The sequence below is a fragment of the Bufo gargarizans genome, chromosome 6 (assembly GCF_014858855.1).
Source record: "Bufo gargarizans isolate SCDJY-AF-19 chromosome 6, ASM1485885v1, whole genome shotgun sequence".
Taxonomy (NCBI): domain Eukaryota; kingdom Metazoa; phylum Chordata; class Amphibia; order Anura; family Bufonidae; genus Bufo; species Bufo gargarizans.
The window spans coordinates 84,363,099-84,383,929 of record NC_058085.1 but is presented as its reverse complement, the minus strand read 5'-3'; the positions used below and the strand labels follow the sequence as shown (position 1 = coordinate 84,383,929).

At 42.4% G+C, this 20,831-nt stretch overlaps 1 protein-coding gene across 4 annotated transcripts in view; it reads left to right on the top strand.

Moving 5' to 3' along the window:
- Positions 1–20,831, top strand: part of EPB41L1 (erythrocyte membrane protein band 4.1 like 1) — a 169,475-nt gene that overhangs the window by 135,899 nt on the left and 12,745 nt on the right. For 3 of the 4 annotated variants that reach the window (XM_044296861.1, XM_044296859.1, XM_044296860.1), the window contains 4 exons: positions 15,524–15,838; positions 16,338–16,448; positions 20,099–20,203; positions 20,289–20,363. In XM_044296861.1, coding sequence (XP_044152796.1) covers positions 15,524–15,838; positions 16,338–16,448; positions 20,099–20,203; positions 20,289–20,363 — 606 coding nt within the window. Of the gene's footprint in view, positions 1–11,881; positions 13,100–14,112; positions 14,224–15,523; positions 15,839–16,337; positions 16,449–20,098; positions 20,204–20,288; positions 20,364–20,831 lie in introns of all 4 variants that reach the window. The other variant, XM_044296862.1, reaches the window with a different exon arrangement.

The following is a 20,831-nucleotide window of genomic DNA, read 5'->3' as shown; positions in this document are numbered from 1 at the left end:
CTGACATTGTGTCTTTTAAATTAGCTTCCAGCTGGGTGAGGTGGTAACACACGAGATGGAGTATGGGAGTGACCTTCCAACCCAAACTCTTCAGTCACTCCTAAATCCCGGATCCAAATTCCAGCTACCACAAACTCAGCAATCTAACATCACTGGTTGCCATTTACATCACTGAGAGCAGCAGCCTCAGTGACACATACTTACCATCAATAACCTCACCCCTTGGATGCTTACAATTGTTATTCTCCATATTGTCTCCTTTGCTGTCTGAATTCATTTTTCGATCACACGGCTCGTTTCCATGGGTATGACCACCCTGCAATCCAGCAGACGTGGCCACACTTGCACACTATAAGAAAAAGCACTAGCCTATATGTGCTTCTGCGGTCTGGGCCACCAGAGAGGCCGACACTTTTTTCCTATAGTTTGCAAGCACGACCACTGCTAATGGATTGGAGGGTGGTCATAACCATGGAAACAAGCAGTGTATAAATGTGATGGAAAAATAAATCCAGCCAGCAAAGGAAGCAATATGGACAATCACAATACGTAAGTGCCTAGTATTAACTTTTCCTACATAATAAATGCCACTTGCTGAAGTGAAACAACCCCTTTAAGGTGGTATTACACTGCCTAATAAAACATCCACCCTGATTAGGCTGGGTTTACATCTGCGCTTTTAATTTGGGCAGTGTGTTCCAGTGGTGGAACAGACTGCAGGAATTCACAGTATCTGGCGCACATGGTGGCTTTCGGCCGGATAAATAATACTACACGCAGCATTATATGCTGGAAAGTTGACGGATCCTTGCTGGATCCCATTAAAATGAATCAGGATCCAGCTGTGCACGGTGGTATCCAGCTGTGCCGGATACGGTAAACTCTGGCAGTCTGTTCCTCTTCTTGATGGAGTTTAACAGAGCAGATATGAACCCAGCCTTACACAGGCCGATGCAAACACAATGTGGGAGGACCGCCTCATTCCTTCCCATTCTATTCATTATCAGCAGCACATCCGCAGCACATCCCTGGTTACAATGTGTTGCTGATAATCGGGCATCTTTCATCCCTGTTGCAGCTGATGGACGGGCATTTGTCGGCTTCTTAATTATATGAGCCAATTATTGCGAACAAGTGTTCCTATGAACGTTTGTTCCCGGTAAATTACGGATAATTGTTCAGTCTGATAGAAAATTTAGAAGGCAAAGCACAGCATCCCACAACTCTGCAGGTGACACATGATCGGAAGGTGATGGTGGTCAAAAGGACTGGTTAACATACTGTAAACATAATGAGGGTTTAAAAGAGTTATTTAAATATTATAATCTTGAGTGTGATTTTGGCAAGGCTTTTATGTTTTTTTTTTAATTGCTTATTACATGCCTATTGTTTGCTGATTTGTTTTTGCTGTTTTCGTGTCGTACATATTTATATGTGGATGATAAAACTCTATTTTGGCTCATTTACAACTGAGTACTACGTAAACATTGTCATACACACAATCACTTGTAAAAATGTGTATTTAAAAACATAATTATATACATGACTCCGGTATGGAGTGAAAGGCATCAAAGATCCATTCAGATAGAACAAAGTGAGCAAATCAAATTGGTATTTTCTATTTACCAAGGCTTTATTGTTGTAGAGGTATTTCATGTTATTTGTTGTTTTTCGCTGTTATATAAATGTCATATTTATACTGTATATTTAAACGAAAGACACATTACAGTTCAACTTTTTTGATAGAACACTAACTTTTATCAGATATTATTATACCACTATTGTTTTTTTGTCATTATCTGATTGTTTTTGATAGAACTATGTCTAGAATATAAAATTAAATGAAATACTTGTCAGATCTTCCAGGGATCACATAGAGACTGTTTAAAAAAAGCTGGAACCACACATTTAGCTAAAAGTTAGATGTATACAAGTTAGGTCCATATATATTTGGACAAAAACATTGGTACATTGTGTGTGTTTGGTGGCTCACCAATTGGGCACAGTAAAATGGGTGCACACTTCACTGGACTCGCCCGTCCCAAGAAAAGCAAAATGAAATTGAAATGTGGAAGGGCACTCACTAAATGGGAATAAATAATAAAATTGCATAGATATATCCATTTAAAACAATGGTAATAAAACAATAATAAAATATATTGGCACAGCAATATCAAACACCAGACATGAAAGGCAAATGTCTCATATGTCCACAATCTTATATTACATATGCTGCCTGATGATTGTATTAGTTACCGTGTACCTGAATCGAGGGGGACTATATCCTAAACCAAATATACTAATACAATCCTGCTACTAACCACCTGTTGCTGTCCACCTATTACCATCTGTCTATCATAGCATTTATGGGACATAGTAGGTCCGTGCAGTATATATGAATCTAGCAGGCCTGTGTAATATATATCCAACCATCTGACAAGTATAAATTTGTGAACTTATCAGTTACACTATATTTCTATGGAGAGTGTGGACTTCTAATTCAGTCTTCGTCTGGATCCTATTTAGTGGGTTGTGCAATATATAGTAGGCTTGTGCAATCATCAGGCAGCATATGTAATATAAGATTGTGGACATATGAGACATTTGCCTTTCATGTCTGGTGTTTGATATTGCTGTGCCAATATATTTTAATATTATTGTTTTATTACCATTGTTTTAAGTGGATATATCTATGCAATTTTATTAATTATTCCCATTTAGTGAGTGCCCTTCCACATTTCAAATTCATTTTGTTCTGTACATTACCACAATGGATTTTGAACAAAACAAATTCAGATGCAGTTGAAGTTCAGACTTTCAGCCTTAATTCAGTGGGTTGAACAAAACGATTGCCTAAAAATGTGAGGAACTAAAGCATTTTATAAACTCAATCCCTTCATTTCAGGGGCTCAAAAGTAATTGGACAATTAAATATTTGTAAAGAAAATGTTAATTTCTAATACTTGGTTGAAAACCCTTTGTTGGCAATGACTGCCTGAAGTCTTAAACTCATGGACATCACCAGATGCTGTGTTTCCTCCTTTTTAATGCTTGGCCAGGCCTTTACTGCAGCGGTTTTCAGTTGCTGTTTGTTTGTGGGTCTTTCTGTCTGAAGTTTAGTCTTTAACAAGTGAATTGCATGCTCTATTGGGTTCAGATCAGGTGACTGACTTGGCCATTCAAGACTATTCCACTTCTTTGCTTTAATAACCTTCTGGGTTGCTTTGGCTTTATGTTTTGGTTCATTATCCATCTGTATTGTGAAACGCCGCCCAATCAGTTTGGTTGCATTTGGCTCGATTTGAGCAGACAGTATGTCTCTGAAAACCCCAGAATTCATCCGGCTGCTTCTGTCCTGTGTCACATCATCAATAAACACTAGGGACCCAGTGCCACTGGCAGTCATGCATGCCCAAGCCATCACACTGCCTCTGCTGTGTTTTACAGATGATGTGGTATGCTTTGGATCATGATCTGTACCATGCCTTCGCTATACTTTTTTCTTTGCATCATTCTGGTAGAGGTTGATTTTGGTTTTATCTGTCCAAAGAATGTTCTTCCAGAAGTGTGCTGGTTTTTTAAGATGTTTTTTTTTAGCAAAGTCCAATCCAGGCTTCTTATTCTTGAGGCTTATGAGTGGCTTGCACCGTGCAGTGAACCCTCTGAATTTACTTCCATGCAGTCTTCTCTGTATGGTAGATTTGGATATTTATACGCCTATATCCTGGAGAGTGTTGTTCACTTGGTTGGCTGTTGTGAAGGGGTTTTTCTTCACCATGGTGATTATTTTGCGTCCGTGTTGTCGTCCGTGGGCGTCCAGGTCTTTTTGCATTGTTGAGGTCACCAGTGCTTTCTTTCTTTCTTTCTCAGGATCTACTCAAACTGTAGTTTTTGCCACTCCAAATAGTGTAGCAATTTCTCGGATGGGTTTTTTCTGTTTTCGCAGATGAAGGATGTATTGTTTCACCTGCATGGAGAGCTCCTTTGACCGCATTTTTACTTCTCTGCAAAATCCTCAAAATGCGCGCACCACACCTCAAATGAACTCCAGGCCTTTTATGTGCTTAATTGAGAATGAAATAATGAAGGAATTGCCCACACCTGCCCATGAAACAGCCTTTAACCACCTCCGGACCGCCTAACGCACATGTGCGTTCCGGAGGTGGCAGGCTGGCGCACAGTCACGCATATACGCGTCATCTCGCGATACGCGAGATTTCCTGTGAACGCGCGCACACAGGCGCGCGCGCTCACAGGAACGGAAGGTAAGCGAGTGGATCTCCAGCATGCCAGCGGCGATCGTTCGCTGGCAGGCTGGAGGTCCGAATTTTTTAACCCCTAACAGGTATATTAGACGCTGTTTTCATAACAGCGTCTAATATACCTCCTACCTGGTCCTCTGGTGGTCCCTTTTGTTAGGATCGACCACCAGAGGACTCAGGTAGGTCAGTACAGTCGCACCAAACACCACACTACACTACACCCCCCCCCCCCGTCACGTATTAACCCCTTATAAACCCCTGATCACCCCATATAAACTCCCTGATCACCCCCCTGTCATTGATCACCGCCCTGTCATTGATCACCCCCCTGTCAGGCTCCGTTCAGACGTCCGTATGATTTTTACAGATCCACGGATACATGGATCGGATCCGCAAAACGCATACGGACGTCTAAATGGAGCCTTACAGGGGGGTGATCAATGACAGGCGGGTGATCACCCATATACACTCCCTGATCACCCCCTGTCATTGATCACCCCCCTGTCATTGATCACCCCCCTGTAAGGCTCCATTCAGACGTCCGCATGATTTTTACGGATCCATGGATACATGGATCGGATCCGCAAAACACATGCGGACGTCTGAATGGAGCCTTACAGGGGGGTGATCACCCATATACACTCCCTGATCACCCCCTGTCATTGATCACCCCCCTGTAAGGCTCCATTCAGACGTCCGCATGTTTTTTGTGGATCCGATCCATGTATCCATGGATCCGTAAAAAATCATGCGGATGTCTGAATGGAGCCTTACAGGGGGGGTGATCAGTGACAGGGGGGTGATCACCCTGATCACCCCCTGTCATTGATAACCCCCCTGTAAGGCTCCATTCAGACGTCCGCATGTTTTTTGTGGATCCGATCCATGTATCCATGGATCCGTAAAAAATCATGCGGATGTCTGAATGGAGCCTTACAGGGGGGGTGATCAGTGACAGGGGGGTGATCACCCTGATCACCCCCTGTCATTGATAACCCCCCTGTAAGGCTCCATTCAGACGTCCGCATGTTTTTTGTGGATCCGATCCATGTATCCATGGATCCGTAAAAAATCATGCGGATGTCTGAATGGAGCCTTACAGGGGGGGTGATCAGTGACAGGGGGGTGATCACCCTGATCACCCCCTGTCATTGATAACCCCCCTGTAAGGCTCCATTCAGACGTCCGCATGTTTTTTGTGGATCCGATCCATGTATCCATGGATCCGTAAAAAATCATGCGGATGTCTGAATGGAGCCTTACAGGGGGGGTGATCAGTGACAGGGGGGTGATCACCCTGATCACCCCCTGTCATTGATAACCCCCCTGTAAGGCTCCATTCAGACGTCCGCATGTTTTTTGTGGATCCGATCCATGTATCCATGGATCCGTAAAAAATCATGCGGATGTCTGAATGGAGCCTTACAGGGGGGGTGATCAGTGACAGGGGGGTGATCACCCTGATCACCCCCTGTCATTGATAACCCCCCTGTAAGGCTCCATTCAGACGTCCGCATGTTTTTTGTGGATCCGATCCATGTATCCATAAAAAATCATGCGGATGTCTGAATGGAGCCTTACAGGGGGGGTGATCAGTGACAGGGGGGTGATCACCCTGATCACCCCCTGTCATTGATAACCCCCCTGTAAGGCTCCATTCAGACGTCCGCATGTGTTTTGCGGATCCGATCCATGGATCCGTAAAAATTATACGGACGTCTGAATGGAGCCTTACCAGGGGGGTGATCAATGACAGGGGGGTGATCCGGGAGTCTATATGGGTGATTACCCCCCTGTCATTGATCACCCCCCTGTCATTGATCACCCCCCCCCTGTAAGGCTCCATTCAGACATTTTTTTTGGCACAAGTTAGCGGAATTTTTTTTTTTTTTTTTTTTTTCTTACTAAGTCTCATATTCTACTAACTTGTGTCAAAAAATAAAATCTCCCATGAACTCACCATACCCCTCACGGAATCCAAATGCGTAAACATTTTTAGACATTTATATTCCAGACTTCTTCTCACGCTTTAGGGCCCCTAAAAAGCCAGGGCAGTATAAATACCCCACATGTGACCCCATTTCGGAAAGAAGACACCCCAAGGTATTCGCTGAGGGGCATATTGAGTCCATGAAAGATTGAAATTTTTGTCCTAAGTTAGCGGAAAGTGAGACTTTGTGAGAAAAAAACCAAAAAAATCAATTTCCGCTAACTTATGCAAAAAATAAAAAATTTCTAGGAACTCGCCAGGCCCCTCATTGAATACCTTGGGGTGTCTTCTTTCCAAAGTGGGGTCACATGTGGGGTATTTATACTGCCCTGGCTTTTTAGGGGCCCGAAAGTGTGAGAAGAAGTCTGGGATCCAAATGTCTAAAAATGCCCTACTAAAAGGAATTTGGGCCCCTTTGCGCATCTAGGCTGCAAAAAAGTGTCACACATCTGGTATCGCCGTACTCAGGAGAAGTTGGGGAATGTGTTTTGGGGTGTCATTTTACATATACCCATGCTGGGTGAGAAAAATATCTTGGTCAAATGCCAACTTTGTATAAAAAAATAGGAAAAGTTGTCTTTTGCCAAGATATTTCTCTCACCCAGCATGGTTATATGTAAAATGGCACCCCAAAACACATTCCCCAACTTCTCCTGAGTACGGCGATACCAGATGTGTGACACTTTTTTGCAGCCAAGGTGGGCAAAGGGGCCCACATTCCAAAGTGCACCTTTCGGATTTCACAGGCCATTTTTTACACATTTTGATTGCAAGGTACTTCTTACACATTTGGGCCCCTAAATTGCCAGGGCAGTATAACTACGCCACAAGTGACCCCATTTTGGAAAGAAGACACCCCAAGGTATTCCGTGAGGGGCATGGCGAGTTCCTAGAATTTTTTATTTTTTGTCACAAGTTAGCGGAAAATGATGATTTTTCTTTTTTTCTCTTTTTTCCTTACAAAGTCTCATATTCCACTAACTTGCGACAAAAAAAAAAAAATTCTAGGAACTCGCCATGCCCCTCACAGAATACCTTGGGGTGTCTTCTTTCCAAAATGGGGTCACTTGTGGCGTAGTTATACTGCCCTGGCAATTTAGGGGCCCAAATGTGTGAGAAGAACTTTGCAATCAAAATGTGTAAAAAATGACCGGTGAAATCCGAAAGGTGCACTTTGGAATATGTGCCCCTTTGCCCACCTTGGCAGCAAAAAAGTGTCACACATCTGGTATCGCCGTACTCAGGAGAAGTTGGGGAATGTGTTTTGGGGTGTCATTTTACATATACCCATGCTGGGTGAGAAAAATATCTTGGTCAAATGCCAACTTTGTATAAAAAAATGGGAAAAGTTGTCTTTTGCCAAGATATTTCTCTCACCCAGCATGGGTATATGTAAAATGACACCCCAAAACACATTCCCCAACTTCTTCTGAGTACGGCGATACCAGATGTGTCACACTTTTTTGCTGCCAAGGTGGGCAAAGGGGCACATATTCCAAAGTGCACCTTTCAGATTTTGCAGGCCATTTTTTACACATTTTGATTGCAAACTACTTCTTACACATTTGGGCCCCTAAATTGCCAGGGCAGTATAACTACGCCACAAGTGACCCCATTTTGGAAAGAAGACACCCCAAGGTATTCTGTGAGGGGCATGGCGAGTTCCTAGAATTTTTTATTTTTTGTCGCAAGTTAGTGAAATATGAGACTTTGTAAGGAAAAAAGAGAAAAAAAAAAAAATCATCATTTTCCGCTAACTTGTGACAAAAAATAAAAAATTCTAGGAACTCGCCATGCCCCTCACGGAATACCTTGGGGTGTCTTCTTTCCAAAATGGGGTCACTTGTGGCGTAGTTATACTGCCCTGGCAATTTAGGGGCCCAAATGTGTGAGAAGTACCTTGCAATCAAAATGTGTAAAAAATGGCCTGCAAAATCTGAAAGGTGCACTTTGGAATATGTGCCCCTTTGCCCACCTTGGCAGCAAAAAAGTGTGACACATCTGGTATCGCCGTACTCAGGAGAAGTTGGGGAATGTGTTTTGGGGTGTCATTTTACATATACCCATGCTGGATGAGAGAAATATCTTGGCAAAAGACAACTTTTCCCATTTTTTTATACAAAGTTGGCATTTGACCAAGATATTTTTCTCACCCAGCATGGGTATATGTAAAATGACACCCCAAAACACATTCCCCAACTTCTCCTGAGTACGGCGATACCAGATGTGTCACACTTTTTTGCTGCCAAGGTGGGCAAAGGGGCACATATTCCAAAGTGCACCTTTTGGATTTCACCGGTCATTTTTTACACATTTTGATTGCAAAGTTCTTCTCACACATTTGGGCCCCTAAATTGCCAGGGCAGTATAACTACGCCACAAGTGACCCCATTTTGGAAAGAAGACACCCTAAGGTATTCCGTGAGGGGCATGGCGAGTTCCTAGAATTTTTTATTTTTTGTCGCAAGTTAGTGGAATATGAGACTTTGTAAGAAAAATAAAAAAAATAAAAATCATCATCATTATCCGCTAACTTGTGACAAAAAATAAAAAGTTCTATGAACTCACTATGCCCATCAGCGAATACCTTAGGGTGTCTACTTTCCGAAATGGGGTCATTTGTGGGGGTTTTCTACTGTCTGGGCATTGTAGAACCTCAGGAATCATGACAGGTGCTCAGAAAGTCAGAGCTGTTTCAAAAAGCGGAAATTCACATTTTTGTACCATAGTTTGTAAATGCTATAACTTTTACCCAAACCATTTTTTTTTTGCCCAAACATTTTTTTTTTATCAAAGACATGTAGAACAATAAATTTGGCGAAAAATTTATATATGGATGTCGTTTTTTTTGCAAAATTTTACAGCTGAAAGTGAAAAATGTCATTTTTTTGCAAAAAAATCGTTACATTTTGATTAATAACAAAAAAAGTAAAAATGTCAGCAGCAATAAAATACCACCAAATGAAAGCTCCATTAGTGAGAAGAAAAGGAGGTAAAATTCATTTGGGTGGTAAGTTGCATGACCGAGCGATAAACGGTGAAAGGAGTGTAGTGCCGAAGTGTAAAAAGTGCTCTGGTCATGAAGGGGGTTTCACCTAGCGGGGCTGAAGTGGTTAAATCAATTATCCAATTACTTTTGGTCCCTTTAAAAACAGGGTGCCACATGTAAAGGAGCTGAAACTCCTAAACCCTTCATCCAATTTTAATGTGGATACCCTCAAATGAAAGCTAAAAGTCTGGACTTTATGTCCATTATATAAACAGGCAATAAAAACAAAATTTGTGTCAGTGTCCAAGTATATATGGACCTAACTGTACATATTTTCTTTATACATATCCCTCTTTACATAAAGGGCTTGTCCGGTTACAGGAGGAAACCAGACAATTCTTGAGATCTGCCTGAAGTAATGAACTGGTAAGCACTTAACTGACAGATGTCATGTTGCTGTTCTGGTTCTCCTGGTTCTCTATTTTCCTGGCTACAGCTGTGATGCCATGTCCACAACACGTGACTGCTGCAGCCAATCACTGGCCTCAGTGGTGAACCCCCAAAGACTGGCTGCAGTGGTCAAGTGTCACCACTGCAGCCGGGAAAATAGAGCCCAGCCAAAAAAACTTAATTGGCGGCATGGGATCTGTCAGGTAAATACTTAATACTTTTTCACTGCAGGCAGATGAGAAGGGTTTCAGCAATTAAAGAGGACCTTTCACCTCTACTGACATGCTTGTTTTAATAGCTCCATACATTCCCCATGTAATAATTCTGGAGCATCTATTCTATGACTCTATGTTGTGTCATTTTATTATTTCTACTAGAAGTTATGACTGAATTACTAGCAGTCTGCAGTCAGGGTACAGAGGGGAGGTAACAAGTTGGGGGGGGGGGGGGGGGGGGGGTTGTATCTGCACAGTCTGAAAATGGCAGCACTGATTGGATAGAGTAAGTCTGTGCAGGTACAAACCCCCAACTGGTTACCTCCCCTCTGTACCCTTACTGCAAACTGCTAGCAATTCACTCATAACTTCTAGTAGAAATAATACAGGAATGGCACAACATAGAGCCATAAGAATAGATGTTCCAGAATTGTTATTACATGGGAAATGTATGTAGCCATTAAAACAGGCCTGTCAGGAGAGGTGAAAGGTCCTCTTTAAATCCCCAGTGACTCCAGTGCTGACAGTCTCATGGTCTCTGTCGTTCACTGCAGTGATGACATGCTGTACTGACATGGGATCTTTGCAGCCAATAACTGGCCGCAGTGGCGTATGTATGACACGTAACACCTATGTTTAGTGATTGGCCACATGTAAGTATGGCACATCATCAGTGCACTTTAATAGAAAGGTATGACAGTGCTAAAGCAATAGACGAATTGAAATGTGAGGCTTATAAAGGATTTTCCCATAACCAACATGTGTCATCCGCCCACTGAATAGGTGATGAATGTACAATCATCTGACTGTCATGAGAATGGGTGTCCGTATGTGAATGGAGTGGTGACCACCGCTCCACTTACCTCTATGGGGCTGATAATTATAGTGCTTGACTGTTTCCGTTAATCCCACAGAAGTGAATGGAGCGGTGGCCACACATGTGTAATACTACTCTATTCACACAGGTGATACGTGGATAGGCGATACATGTTGGTTATGGGAAAAACCCTTTCCTAGTTATTTTATCACACAGGCTACTGCCATAAAAGTCCAAAGGCTTTAATCTGGCACTATACCAACAATGACGCATTTTTATAAAATGATAATAGTAATTTATCGTAAGTACGCAAGGGCGTAGCTAAAGGCTCAAGGGCCCTGGGGCAAGAGTTCAGCTTGGGCCCCTTTTCCCTCAGTGCTTTGTTGCCAGAGTTAGGGAAGCACATAACCTTCCTGCTGCCTGAGGAAAAATTTTTAACTGTACCCACCCCCCCCCCCATGCCAAATTTTGGACCTAACCCATTCCCTCCAGCCAGAGGTGTAACGTAAAGATTCTGGGTCCCAGTGCAAAATCTATAACAATGCCCTCCCAGCATGCACTTTCTATAATACAGTTGTCTTCTTATGTGGCACAAGGGTCTTTGGGCCCCCTCAGGCTTTTGGGTTCTGTAGCAACTGCTACCTCTGCACCCCCTATAGCTACGCCCCTGTAAGTACGTCAAGATGATTATAAGTTTATTAATCCTGTAAGACTAGGCATTGTGTTCCTCAAGGGATCAATTGGTTTCTGTTTTTGCAATTTGCTTCTAGTGCATTCACCTACCAGAGGACTCAGTCTAAAGTAATGCACCACATCCATATGCATAATGCAGGCGCAGATTTTTTTTTTTTTTTTGTGCAACTGATTAATTTAAGTAGCACATTCCCTGAATGTCCCAATAGAATATGGCCTCCATTCAGAAGGCTCATAGCATCTACAGTAATTAGTCCGGTTATGGTCTGCTTTCACCATCCTTGCATATAGGGCAGAGCTATGTACCATGTCTGAATGTATACTTTTCTGTGAGTGTGAACCTTACTGATGTATCATTAGTAAACGATATATACACAAGAGAAACAAATGAGACATTATATATTGCCCATTCTTACTCTCACTGTGCATTAGTAGCTAACTCGTCTTGCTCTGATTACCATGCAGGGCATGGAGCATTGGGTTTTTATAGAAAGGAGAACCGAAAACTCTCATGCTTCATTTGAAGAGGTGCCAAAATCTCAAACTGTCCAGATTCCTGGACAGGAATTGTCCCCCAACAGGGAAGATGACATACAACTTCTCAAGGATAGGGGGAAGAGAGAAACTGAGGACCCACACGAGGAGAAAGGTACTGAAAAAGTAGTACCTATGGTAAAGGGAGTGGAGAGAAGAATCAGGTTAACACAAAGGGAAGAGCGCCTGGTGATGGTAACTAGTGAATGGGATTTAGTGGAAAGTAAAGCCAGGACAGCGCCAGATGGTGCACCTGCAGATGAGAGCCGAGAATGGGCTATAAAAATGGATTTAAAACAAGGACAAGTCTGGAGTAGGGGAGAGGAAGTAGATGGAGAAGAACCCTCCATAAAGCGGACAGAGAGAGGAGCGGTAGCATCTGGATCATCAGAAAGAGCTCATGATATGAGTAGGACCATTGTGGAGATTGGAGAGTGCAGGCGTGTTATTTTATGTGATGAAGAAGAAGCTGATGACAGTGCTGATGAAACCGAAGGCGAGTGGAGCAACGAGGCCCACTGGGAAGACCAACAAAAAACTTTAATATGGTGTGAGAGTTCAGGATACCAGCAACCTAAGAAATCAGACGATGCAGAGGACACAAGCATATGTGCAACATCCCAGCATCCTTATGAGCAAATGGAATCTTCTGTACTAACTGGTAGAAAAGAGGAGAGGCAGCAAGATGAAACAGTGAAGGAAACCTTAAGGGAGTATGTCACGACTGATATCCTAATGCCGGATGATCATACTGAAGAAATGACTGAAGACGGATGTGCAACAAGCACAGGTAATACAGAAGAGGCTTCGACATCTAAACTTCCGAATGAACCAATGTCTTCAAGTGTACAAATGACAGCCGAAAGAGGCACAGAAGATTTATCTCTGGAAGATTGGGGCCCACCAGTGCTTCACTTTATGCTACCAACCATCATACCATTACCCGTGAGCCTTCCAAGAGAACGGGGTCATCAAGAAGTAGTTGCAGCCAGTAATCAAAGTGAACAAATTCTTGTTCAACCAAATCCTAGGAACCATGCTGCTCCTTATCAAGAAGGAACCGCCAGCCCTGCTGAATCCACAACAGACACTCCTGGGGACCTTTCATCTCCAGACTCAGGCTGTGAAATAACACTCACCGATGTGGCGGTAACTGTGTTAAATCCTCGGAAGTAGCATGTTTGTTAGGGGGGAGGGAAAGAGGCACCAAAACTGCTTGGCATTAGAGTGTTGTGGTTTGGCTAGCACGCCCGGTCCCTGTGTGTGTATACGAAGGGGCATGGTGTCATAATGGGATCTGTCTGCCTGTCTGTGCCAATTCTCTCCCACCATCTGCTTCTGGCTGGAGTACCGTCTGGCTTAAAATACCCCGTCCCCAAAAATATCAGTCTGAAAAGCATGGAAGCAAAAGAGGAGACGGGAAGGAGAGCTGGTGGAAAAGATAAAGAGAGGTGAAGCTACATCCTCTTCTTAACTAATCTGGCAACATCACTAAAATACATCTTCCCCACTCCAGGAAATCAGGCGCTTTCAATGACATGACAGTGATTCATTGGCTCCTGCAGTAATTTTCTTAGTCGTCTGGGAAAATCAATGCTTGGCAGGTACCCTGCAATTCATGTCTCATACTAAATGCATAAATGGATTGAAATGCCTTGCGATTTGCTCCTTCATGGATAAGAAATAGTTACTAATCTCCATCCCACCTCCTCCACACTCACTGCACCGAGGCTGCTGTTTTCTTGCTTTTGTGCTATGCATTTGGACACTGATTCACTGAGCTGTATTAAGTCTTGGAATAAGATGAAATATGTTCTTAAATATGTTCTACAATCTTAGCCAACCCACATCTCCTTTCATGTAGGCCTTTGGTTTACTTTTTAGCCTCTTTCACGGTTTTATTTTGTTCATATATCCATCGGTCTGTTCCCTATATTGTCATTTAGTTCCTGTGCCCCTACTTTTATCTACACTGTATAAAATATAGAAAATACAACCAATATGGTCCCTTGGGAACAATTTAATACAGCTTAGTGAATCAGCATCCCATCAAGCCTCGCTTTGATGCTGTGCTGCCCAGCATCAGTCTCATGCATTGTGCTGAAGGTCTTGCTCTCTGCCCCTTGGAAATTCTTCACTCTAACCCTTCTCTCCTGCTCTAGAGTCAACCACTTGAGTCAACTTCTTGGGAGGAAAGGGACATCCCATCTGCTCTCAGAGAGGTCTCCCTGCCGGACCAGGGTTATAGGAAATCCGGGATTGTTCTTTTTCAGGTCAGGGCTATGGCCTGCCCTGATTCTGTTTGCACAGTATCATTTTCTGACTTAGAAGGATGTATAATAAATTATATATGCAGTAAAACATGATCTATGGAAAAAAAAAAAGAAAACCTTTTTTTTTTTTTTGCTAAACTACATGAATGGTAAACTACATTGTAACACAACATAGAAATCGGCATAACATTCGTTGTCTTCTGACATCACAATGCAGTATAGATACATCATCAGGTGTACTCTGAGAGTTGAAGTAAAATGCAAATCCTAAATGAGCTTGATAACCTCTACTGAACTCAAGAGATCAGGAAGTGATGTGCCGAGGTTCACACATTTAGGATTTGCATAGAGCAAATTTTATATGTATTTTCCAGCAGAAATCAGAGGCTGACACTCCTATTTCTGCCATGGATGGGCTGGAGTATTTGCACAAGGATTAGCCCTATTGCCAATTTAAAAGTCCGCAGCATAGTCGGTATTCCATGCGGATTCTTTCCTCTGCATGTGAATGGGTTTCACTTGCATATAAGTCAACATCCATCTCTTCAGCGAGACTTGTTTCAGGGAGTTTTTCCTTTATCAGTACAGAGTAGGATAGTAGCTTGGGGAAGGGGGGTCTGGTTTTCAATATCGATGACCAATCAGGTGATCAGTATAAGACTGGTGGGGGGTCCGACTCCCAGCATCCTTGCCGATCAGCTGTTTGAAGAGAGCACAGCACTCAAAGGCATCTCACTCAGCCAACCAGCATCCTACTCCATATCTATGAGGGTTAAATACCCTAAAACAGCTGTCAACAGATGGATGGGTGGCTTGGTAATTTTCCTTAATCACGTTCCAAGAATTGTTAAAGTCAGATGTTGACTTATAAGAAATCACATGAAATAGGTGGCACTAGTGAAACGGTTCTCATTCTCTGGGAAATACATACAGTATTTGCATTAATTTAAATTGGAAGTGGGATGTCAGTGGATTTGATGAGGATTTAGGTGCAGAATTTGTGCCTAAATCCTTGTCAAATCCTTAATGTGTCGCCTAATGCGTTCCATTAATGGACATATTCACATAATAATAGCAGTTGGATGTTTACTTACGTTGCTATGTCCACTTAAATCAGATTCCCTTTGGATAAGCTGGAGACTTATAAAAAAATAATGGGTGTAATTGTTAATAATCCTTTGTAAATTTTTCCAAATGATTATGGAAGGGCATTATCACAAGCCCATCTGAACTCACCATTCCCCTTTGAGTAATGTCACACTGAGATCTTTCGCCATCATGGCTTTTTACATTCCCTTAGAGAGTGAGCAGCAGGGAAGCAGATGAAGGACGCACGGCAGGAGAGGAGGAGCAAAGTGCGGGGCTCCTAAAGGAGAACCAACTGAGCATTGAGAGGAAGTGCTCAAGCATAACCGTCAGTTCTACATCCAGTCTGGAGGCCGAGGTGGACTTCACCGTCATTGGAGATTACCACTCCAATGTAGGCTTTGAAGATTTCACACGCAGCCTGCCAGAGTTGAACAGAGACCAGGGTGATGGAGGCACCACTGACAACCCTACAACTGCCCCCCAAGAAGAACATGACGGAGATAAGACAGAGGAGGAGACAACGGAGGTACAGAGTTACAGCATGGAGTGTCCAGACGTACCCTTGTCTGTGTTGTCATTCCTTCCAGTAAATATGTGACCTGCGGCATCTTAAAGTGGCTGTCCAGGTCTGCGGTACATCACTGAAAGTGTCAAGTGCCTCGAAGGTGCTGGAAATGCACGTCACGGTCCAATACGTACACGTTTATGTCCAAGTTTCCACCCTACATTTATTGTTGTTTGTGTTCCCCAGCTTGTTACTTGACATTGCATGTCACTGTGCCATGACACCACCATGTGCATGCTCTTAACCTCCATCTTTACAGCCTAAAATTCTACAGGATGTCATCTCCACTGACGCATGGCATTGACAGGTTTTTCTAGCATGTTCATGTACATCATTTTATTAAACATCCTAAACCCATCCTGTGCATGTTTGTTATGGTCATTCATGTCTTCCATATTCATAAGCTGTTTTCCATGTATTTTGCCTAGATGTTTGTAACCCTATTCTTTTTTTCACACAGTCGCATCTGAAGACAGTGCAGCAAGAGGTCATCACTAGTGTGAACGCGGTTAGCAGGACAGATGGAGAAACCATTACACACACACAGATTACTACTGTGCAAACCACTCAGGTAACAATTTCAAAAAAGAAGAATGAACCCGGTTGTTCAGTGAATCCACAGTCTTATGTCTGTAAAGCTTTGGCAACTTTCCATTATAATTTGTGTTTCATCACCATTTAACGTGACATCTGCTTGCTGTCAGCAAATTGAACTATTCTTATGTTGATTTATTGTGTAATTTGGCATCCAGATGTGTATGTCAGACATACTAGACAAATGTGGTTTAAAAATAGCTTTAGGGTCCATTCACACGTCTGTAGTGCATTGAGGATCCGAACGACACCCGGCCAGCACCCCCACAGAACTGCCTATTCGTCCGCAATTGTGGAGAAGAATAGGACATGTTCTATTTTTTCCGGAGCCGCGGACCGTAAGGTCGGGGCCACGCTCCGGAAATGCGGATAGCACATAGTGTGCTCTCCGCTTCCATTCCGTTCCCATAGAGAATGAATGGGTATGTACCAGTTCCACACAATTTGCGGAACGGGTGCGGACACATTCACGGACGTGTGAATGGACCCTTAAAGGGGTATTCCAGAGGCTAGGTCATCAGTAAAAAAAACTCTCTGAAAATCCCTTTGACAAACAGTCTTTCCAGCAGCATACTGTTCTGAGGGATTAATAAAATGCCTATATGCCACTAAGGAGGTATAACCATGTCAGAAGCTTTTAGCTCTCCAAACCGCCACCACTGACTGACTCTTTCACTCGTGTGCTTTATAAAGGTGTGCTCATCAGCCAAAGAAGATGCAGGATTAAAAAAGAATTATAATCCTTGAGTGCACTGAATGCTAGTTAAAGGGCATCTGCCAGCAGTTTTGTACCTATGACACTGGCTGATCTGTTACATGTACATTTGGCAGCTGAAGGCATCTGTGTTGGTCCCATGTTCAGATTTGTCCATATTGCTGAGAAAAATTTAGTTTTAATAAATGCAAATAAGCCTCTAGGAGCAATGGTGGCGTTGCCATTACACCTATAGGCTCTGCTCTCTCTGCAACTTCTGCTTCCTCTCCACTTTGATTGACAGGACCAGGTGTGATGACGTTTACACTGCTTGGCCTTGTCAATCAAAGTGCAGAGGGCATGCCAGTTGCAGAAATGCAGAGCCTCTAGGTGTAATGGCAATGCCCCCGTTGCTCCTAAAGGCTAATTTGTAAATACTAAAACATCATTTTTCTCAGCAATGCAGCCAAATGTGAACATGGGACCAACACGGATGTCTTCAGCTGCCAAGTGCACATGTAACAGGTCAGCCAGTGTCATAGGGACAAACCTGCTGACAGATGTGCTTTAACGTTTTTGAAGTCAAAACACTCAGGAGAAAATGTAAGCTGGCCATGCCCTAATCCCACCCAATCTACCTTAATTGATATCCCTGAAGATGGTGCATTATCTGAAGCTGGTCCACAATCCTATGCAGCTAGTGGTGGTGGGTTGAGACCCAAAAAATCCCTGACAGGTTCCTTTTAAGGAGAGAAGGAACGCAGTTCACAATGAACCTGTTTTGTTATTTATACACATGACTCCCTCATTCCAGTCTAAGGATAATGCCACACTTTGCTCTACAAAACAGCAAGGAAAGATGGTGGCGGACATGTTCAGGGTCCCTTTATCCCACAATGGGTATGTGTCATAAGCACCAGGTGGTTGGCCTCATTTTATTATATGGGGCTTCTTCACCTCAATAGTTGACTCTATGGACTCTTGTCTATGAAAACAATCAGTGTGATGGAGTAGTACCGTGATGCTATAACGAACAAGCTTGGCACCTAGTAGATTGCAGTTGCTTTGTACAGAACCATGTATATGTTTGGCTTAAAGGGAACCTGTTGCCACAAAATGCAGTGCAATCTGCAGGCAACATAGTCTAGAGCAGGAGGAGCTGAGCAGATTGATATAAAGTTTTTCAGGAATAAATTCTGTAAAACCTATAATTTATGCATTTAAACCTAAGGTCTTTTTATGCACAAGAGTCATGTGGGTGGTCCTAACAGTGATCTTTATGCTTAGTTATGGAGAGTTAGCTGTCAGTCACTGAGTGGCTCCAACCACCGGACTCCCATGCATAAAATGAGCAGAGGTTTAAATGAATACAGTTTTATTGAATCTTTTCTCACAAAACTATATATCAATCTGCTCAGCTCCTTCTGCGCTATATTTTACAGTATGCAGCTAGCACTGCATTTCATGGTGACAGGTTCCCTTTAATATTATTTACATGGAGTTTTTATTAGAGATGAGCAAATCGATTCTATACTAATAGAATTTATTATGCATTTCCCAAAATATTCTACTTTCAGTGAATCTGAAACTTTTGTGATTCAGCCACCACAAATGCTCACTCACAGTGGGAGCCACCAGTTTACATATCAGAAGACAGAGAAAAGATCTGCCACTAAAAACAGATAATTTTTGGACCATTTAAATTTTTTTTTTTATTCCGACAACACAATGGGGGACATTTATCAATAATTGTGTAATTTGCACCAAAAAAATACTAACATTACAAATCAAAAGTGGTGATTTATTTTACCTCATATATAAAAAAGGTGCACACCACTTTTAAAATGTGACTTTTTAAAATATAAACTTGATTATCCGCCTATTTCTCCCTATTTGCGACATTTTAACACCAATGGCACAAAAATGCGCCTTTTTTTAAAACCAAAAAGAGCCATTTCAGCCACCCTCCTGCCAGACCACTCTTGAGACTTTTGAAGCATATTTTGCGACTTTTAAAGCATATTTGCAACATTTTCACTGGTAAATTGCAACTTTTGTCTCACACTCAGGACGTTTTCGTTATTATTTTGTTTTTGTTGGATGTCAATTTACTGACAGAACCCTGTTGTTTAGCTCATATTAGAAAAATGTAATGCCTCCTGTTTAATACTTTAATCACTTGTTCGCACAATGAGTTGGTTTTCTTTTTATAAATGCGACTTTTTGATAAAAAGTCGCATCTTTATTCCATAAACACAACTTTTTACACAAAACACCACCACATAAGCTGGCTTAATTGTCCTCAACAATTGGAGCCATTTCTTCAGATAAGAGGATGATAAATGAGGCGAAATATGCGTCAATTTGATAGCCCCGTCCACTTTGACATTTATAATTCATTTCTGACGTGATGCATTCTTTACAGTGAAAATTAATATAGTTGGCGCAAATCAAAATACCATTCTTTTTGGCGCATTTTACTCTATAATTCTGGTGCAACATGCTTAGTAAATGTCCCCCAATTTGTTACCACCGGCTGCCATTCGTTACCCATAGCCATATGTCGCTGTCACTTTGACATTACTAAAACTGTCTTGGTGTTAAAGATCATGAAAAGGGTTGGATATGGCCCTAAGAAACCTCAAAGTCTCATACACAACTTTTCAGGGCAAAGGGGGCAGTTCTCGATTCACTGAATTTATTTTTCCTGAATCGAGTCTATCAGCCAATTTGGCCAAATGGGACCTGAAATGAATTTATGGAATTTTACTTTTTATATTTTTTATGTATTGATGCAGCTGCTCTTGGATTTTATGACAAGGGACTAATAGCATCTTATTTTTATGTCTGTGACTTCTGGGCTGCATGGTATGAAGAAAACACTGTAAAATATTGTCTATGGTCATTGTTGTTACATCTTGACTGCATTGCAGGTGGAGGAGAACAGGACAGACCTCGGAAGTGGAGATCTTGGAAAAGCCGAAGCATCTGGTGAGAGCATCCAACCTCTACAGGCAGATGTGGCTCGTACACAACATGTAAGTTACACAAGAAACCAAAGCGTTACTCTCATGTTGATATTAAGTGGACTTTTGTTACTAAGTGCAGAACGTATTCCTTCAGGTTTCCCATACTGCAAATATTACCCACGGCACAGCAGAAACATTGTCATCATCCACAACTACCCATGTGACAAAGGTGAGGACATTTTGGAAAATGCATAGTAATGTGAAATATATTTTAATACTTTGACATTAGAAGAATAATGAGGTGATTAATAGAATTTGCTTGCTGCGCTTTTGTGTGCGTCATGGGAACGCAATGAAACGGAACGAAATGCTTTCTGGTGCACTCCGTTCTGTTAAGTTTTGTCCCCATTGACAATGAATGGAGACAAAACTGAAGCGTTTTCCTCTGCTATTTAGACCCTATGACGGATTTCAATAGCGAAAATGGAAAACGCTCGTGTGAAAGTAGCCTTACCAGACTCTTTTGAGGGTCTGACCGTGACTTATAGGCCCCTTTCACACGGGCGAGTTTTCCGCGCAGGTGCAATGTGTGAAGTGAATGCATTGCACCCGCACTGAATCCGGACCCCTTCATTTCTATGGGGCTGTGCACATGAGCGGTGATTTTAACGCATCACTTGGGCGTTGCGTGAAAAAT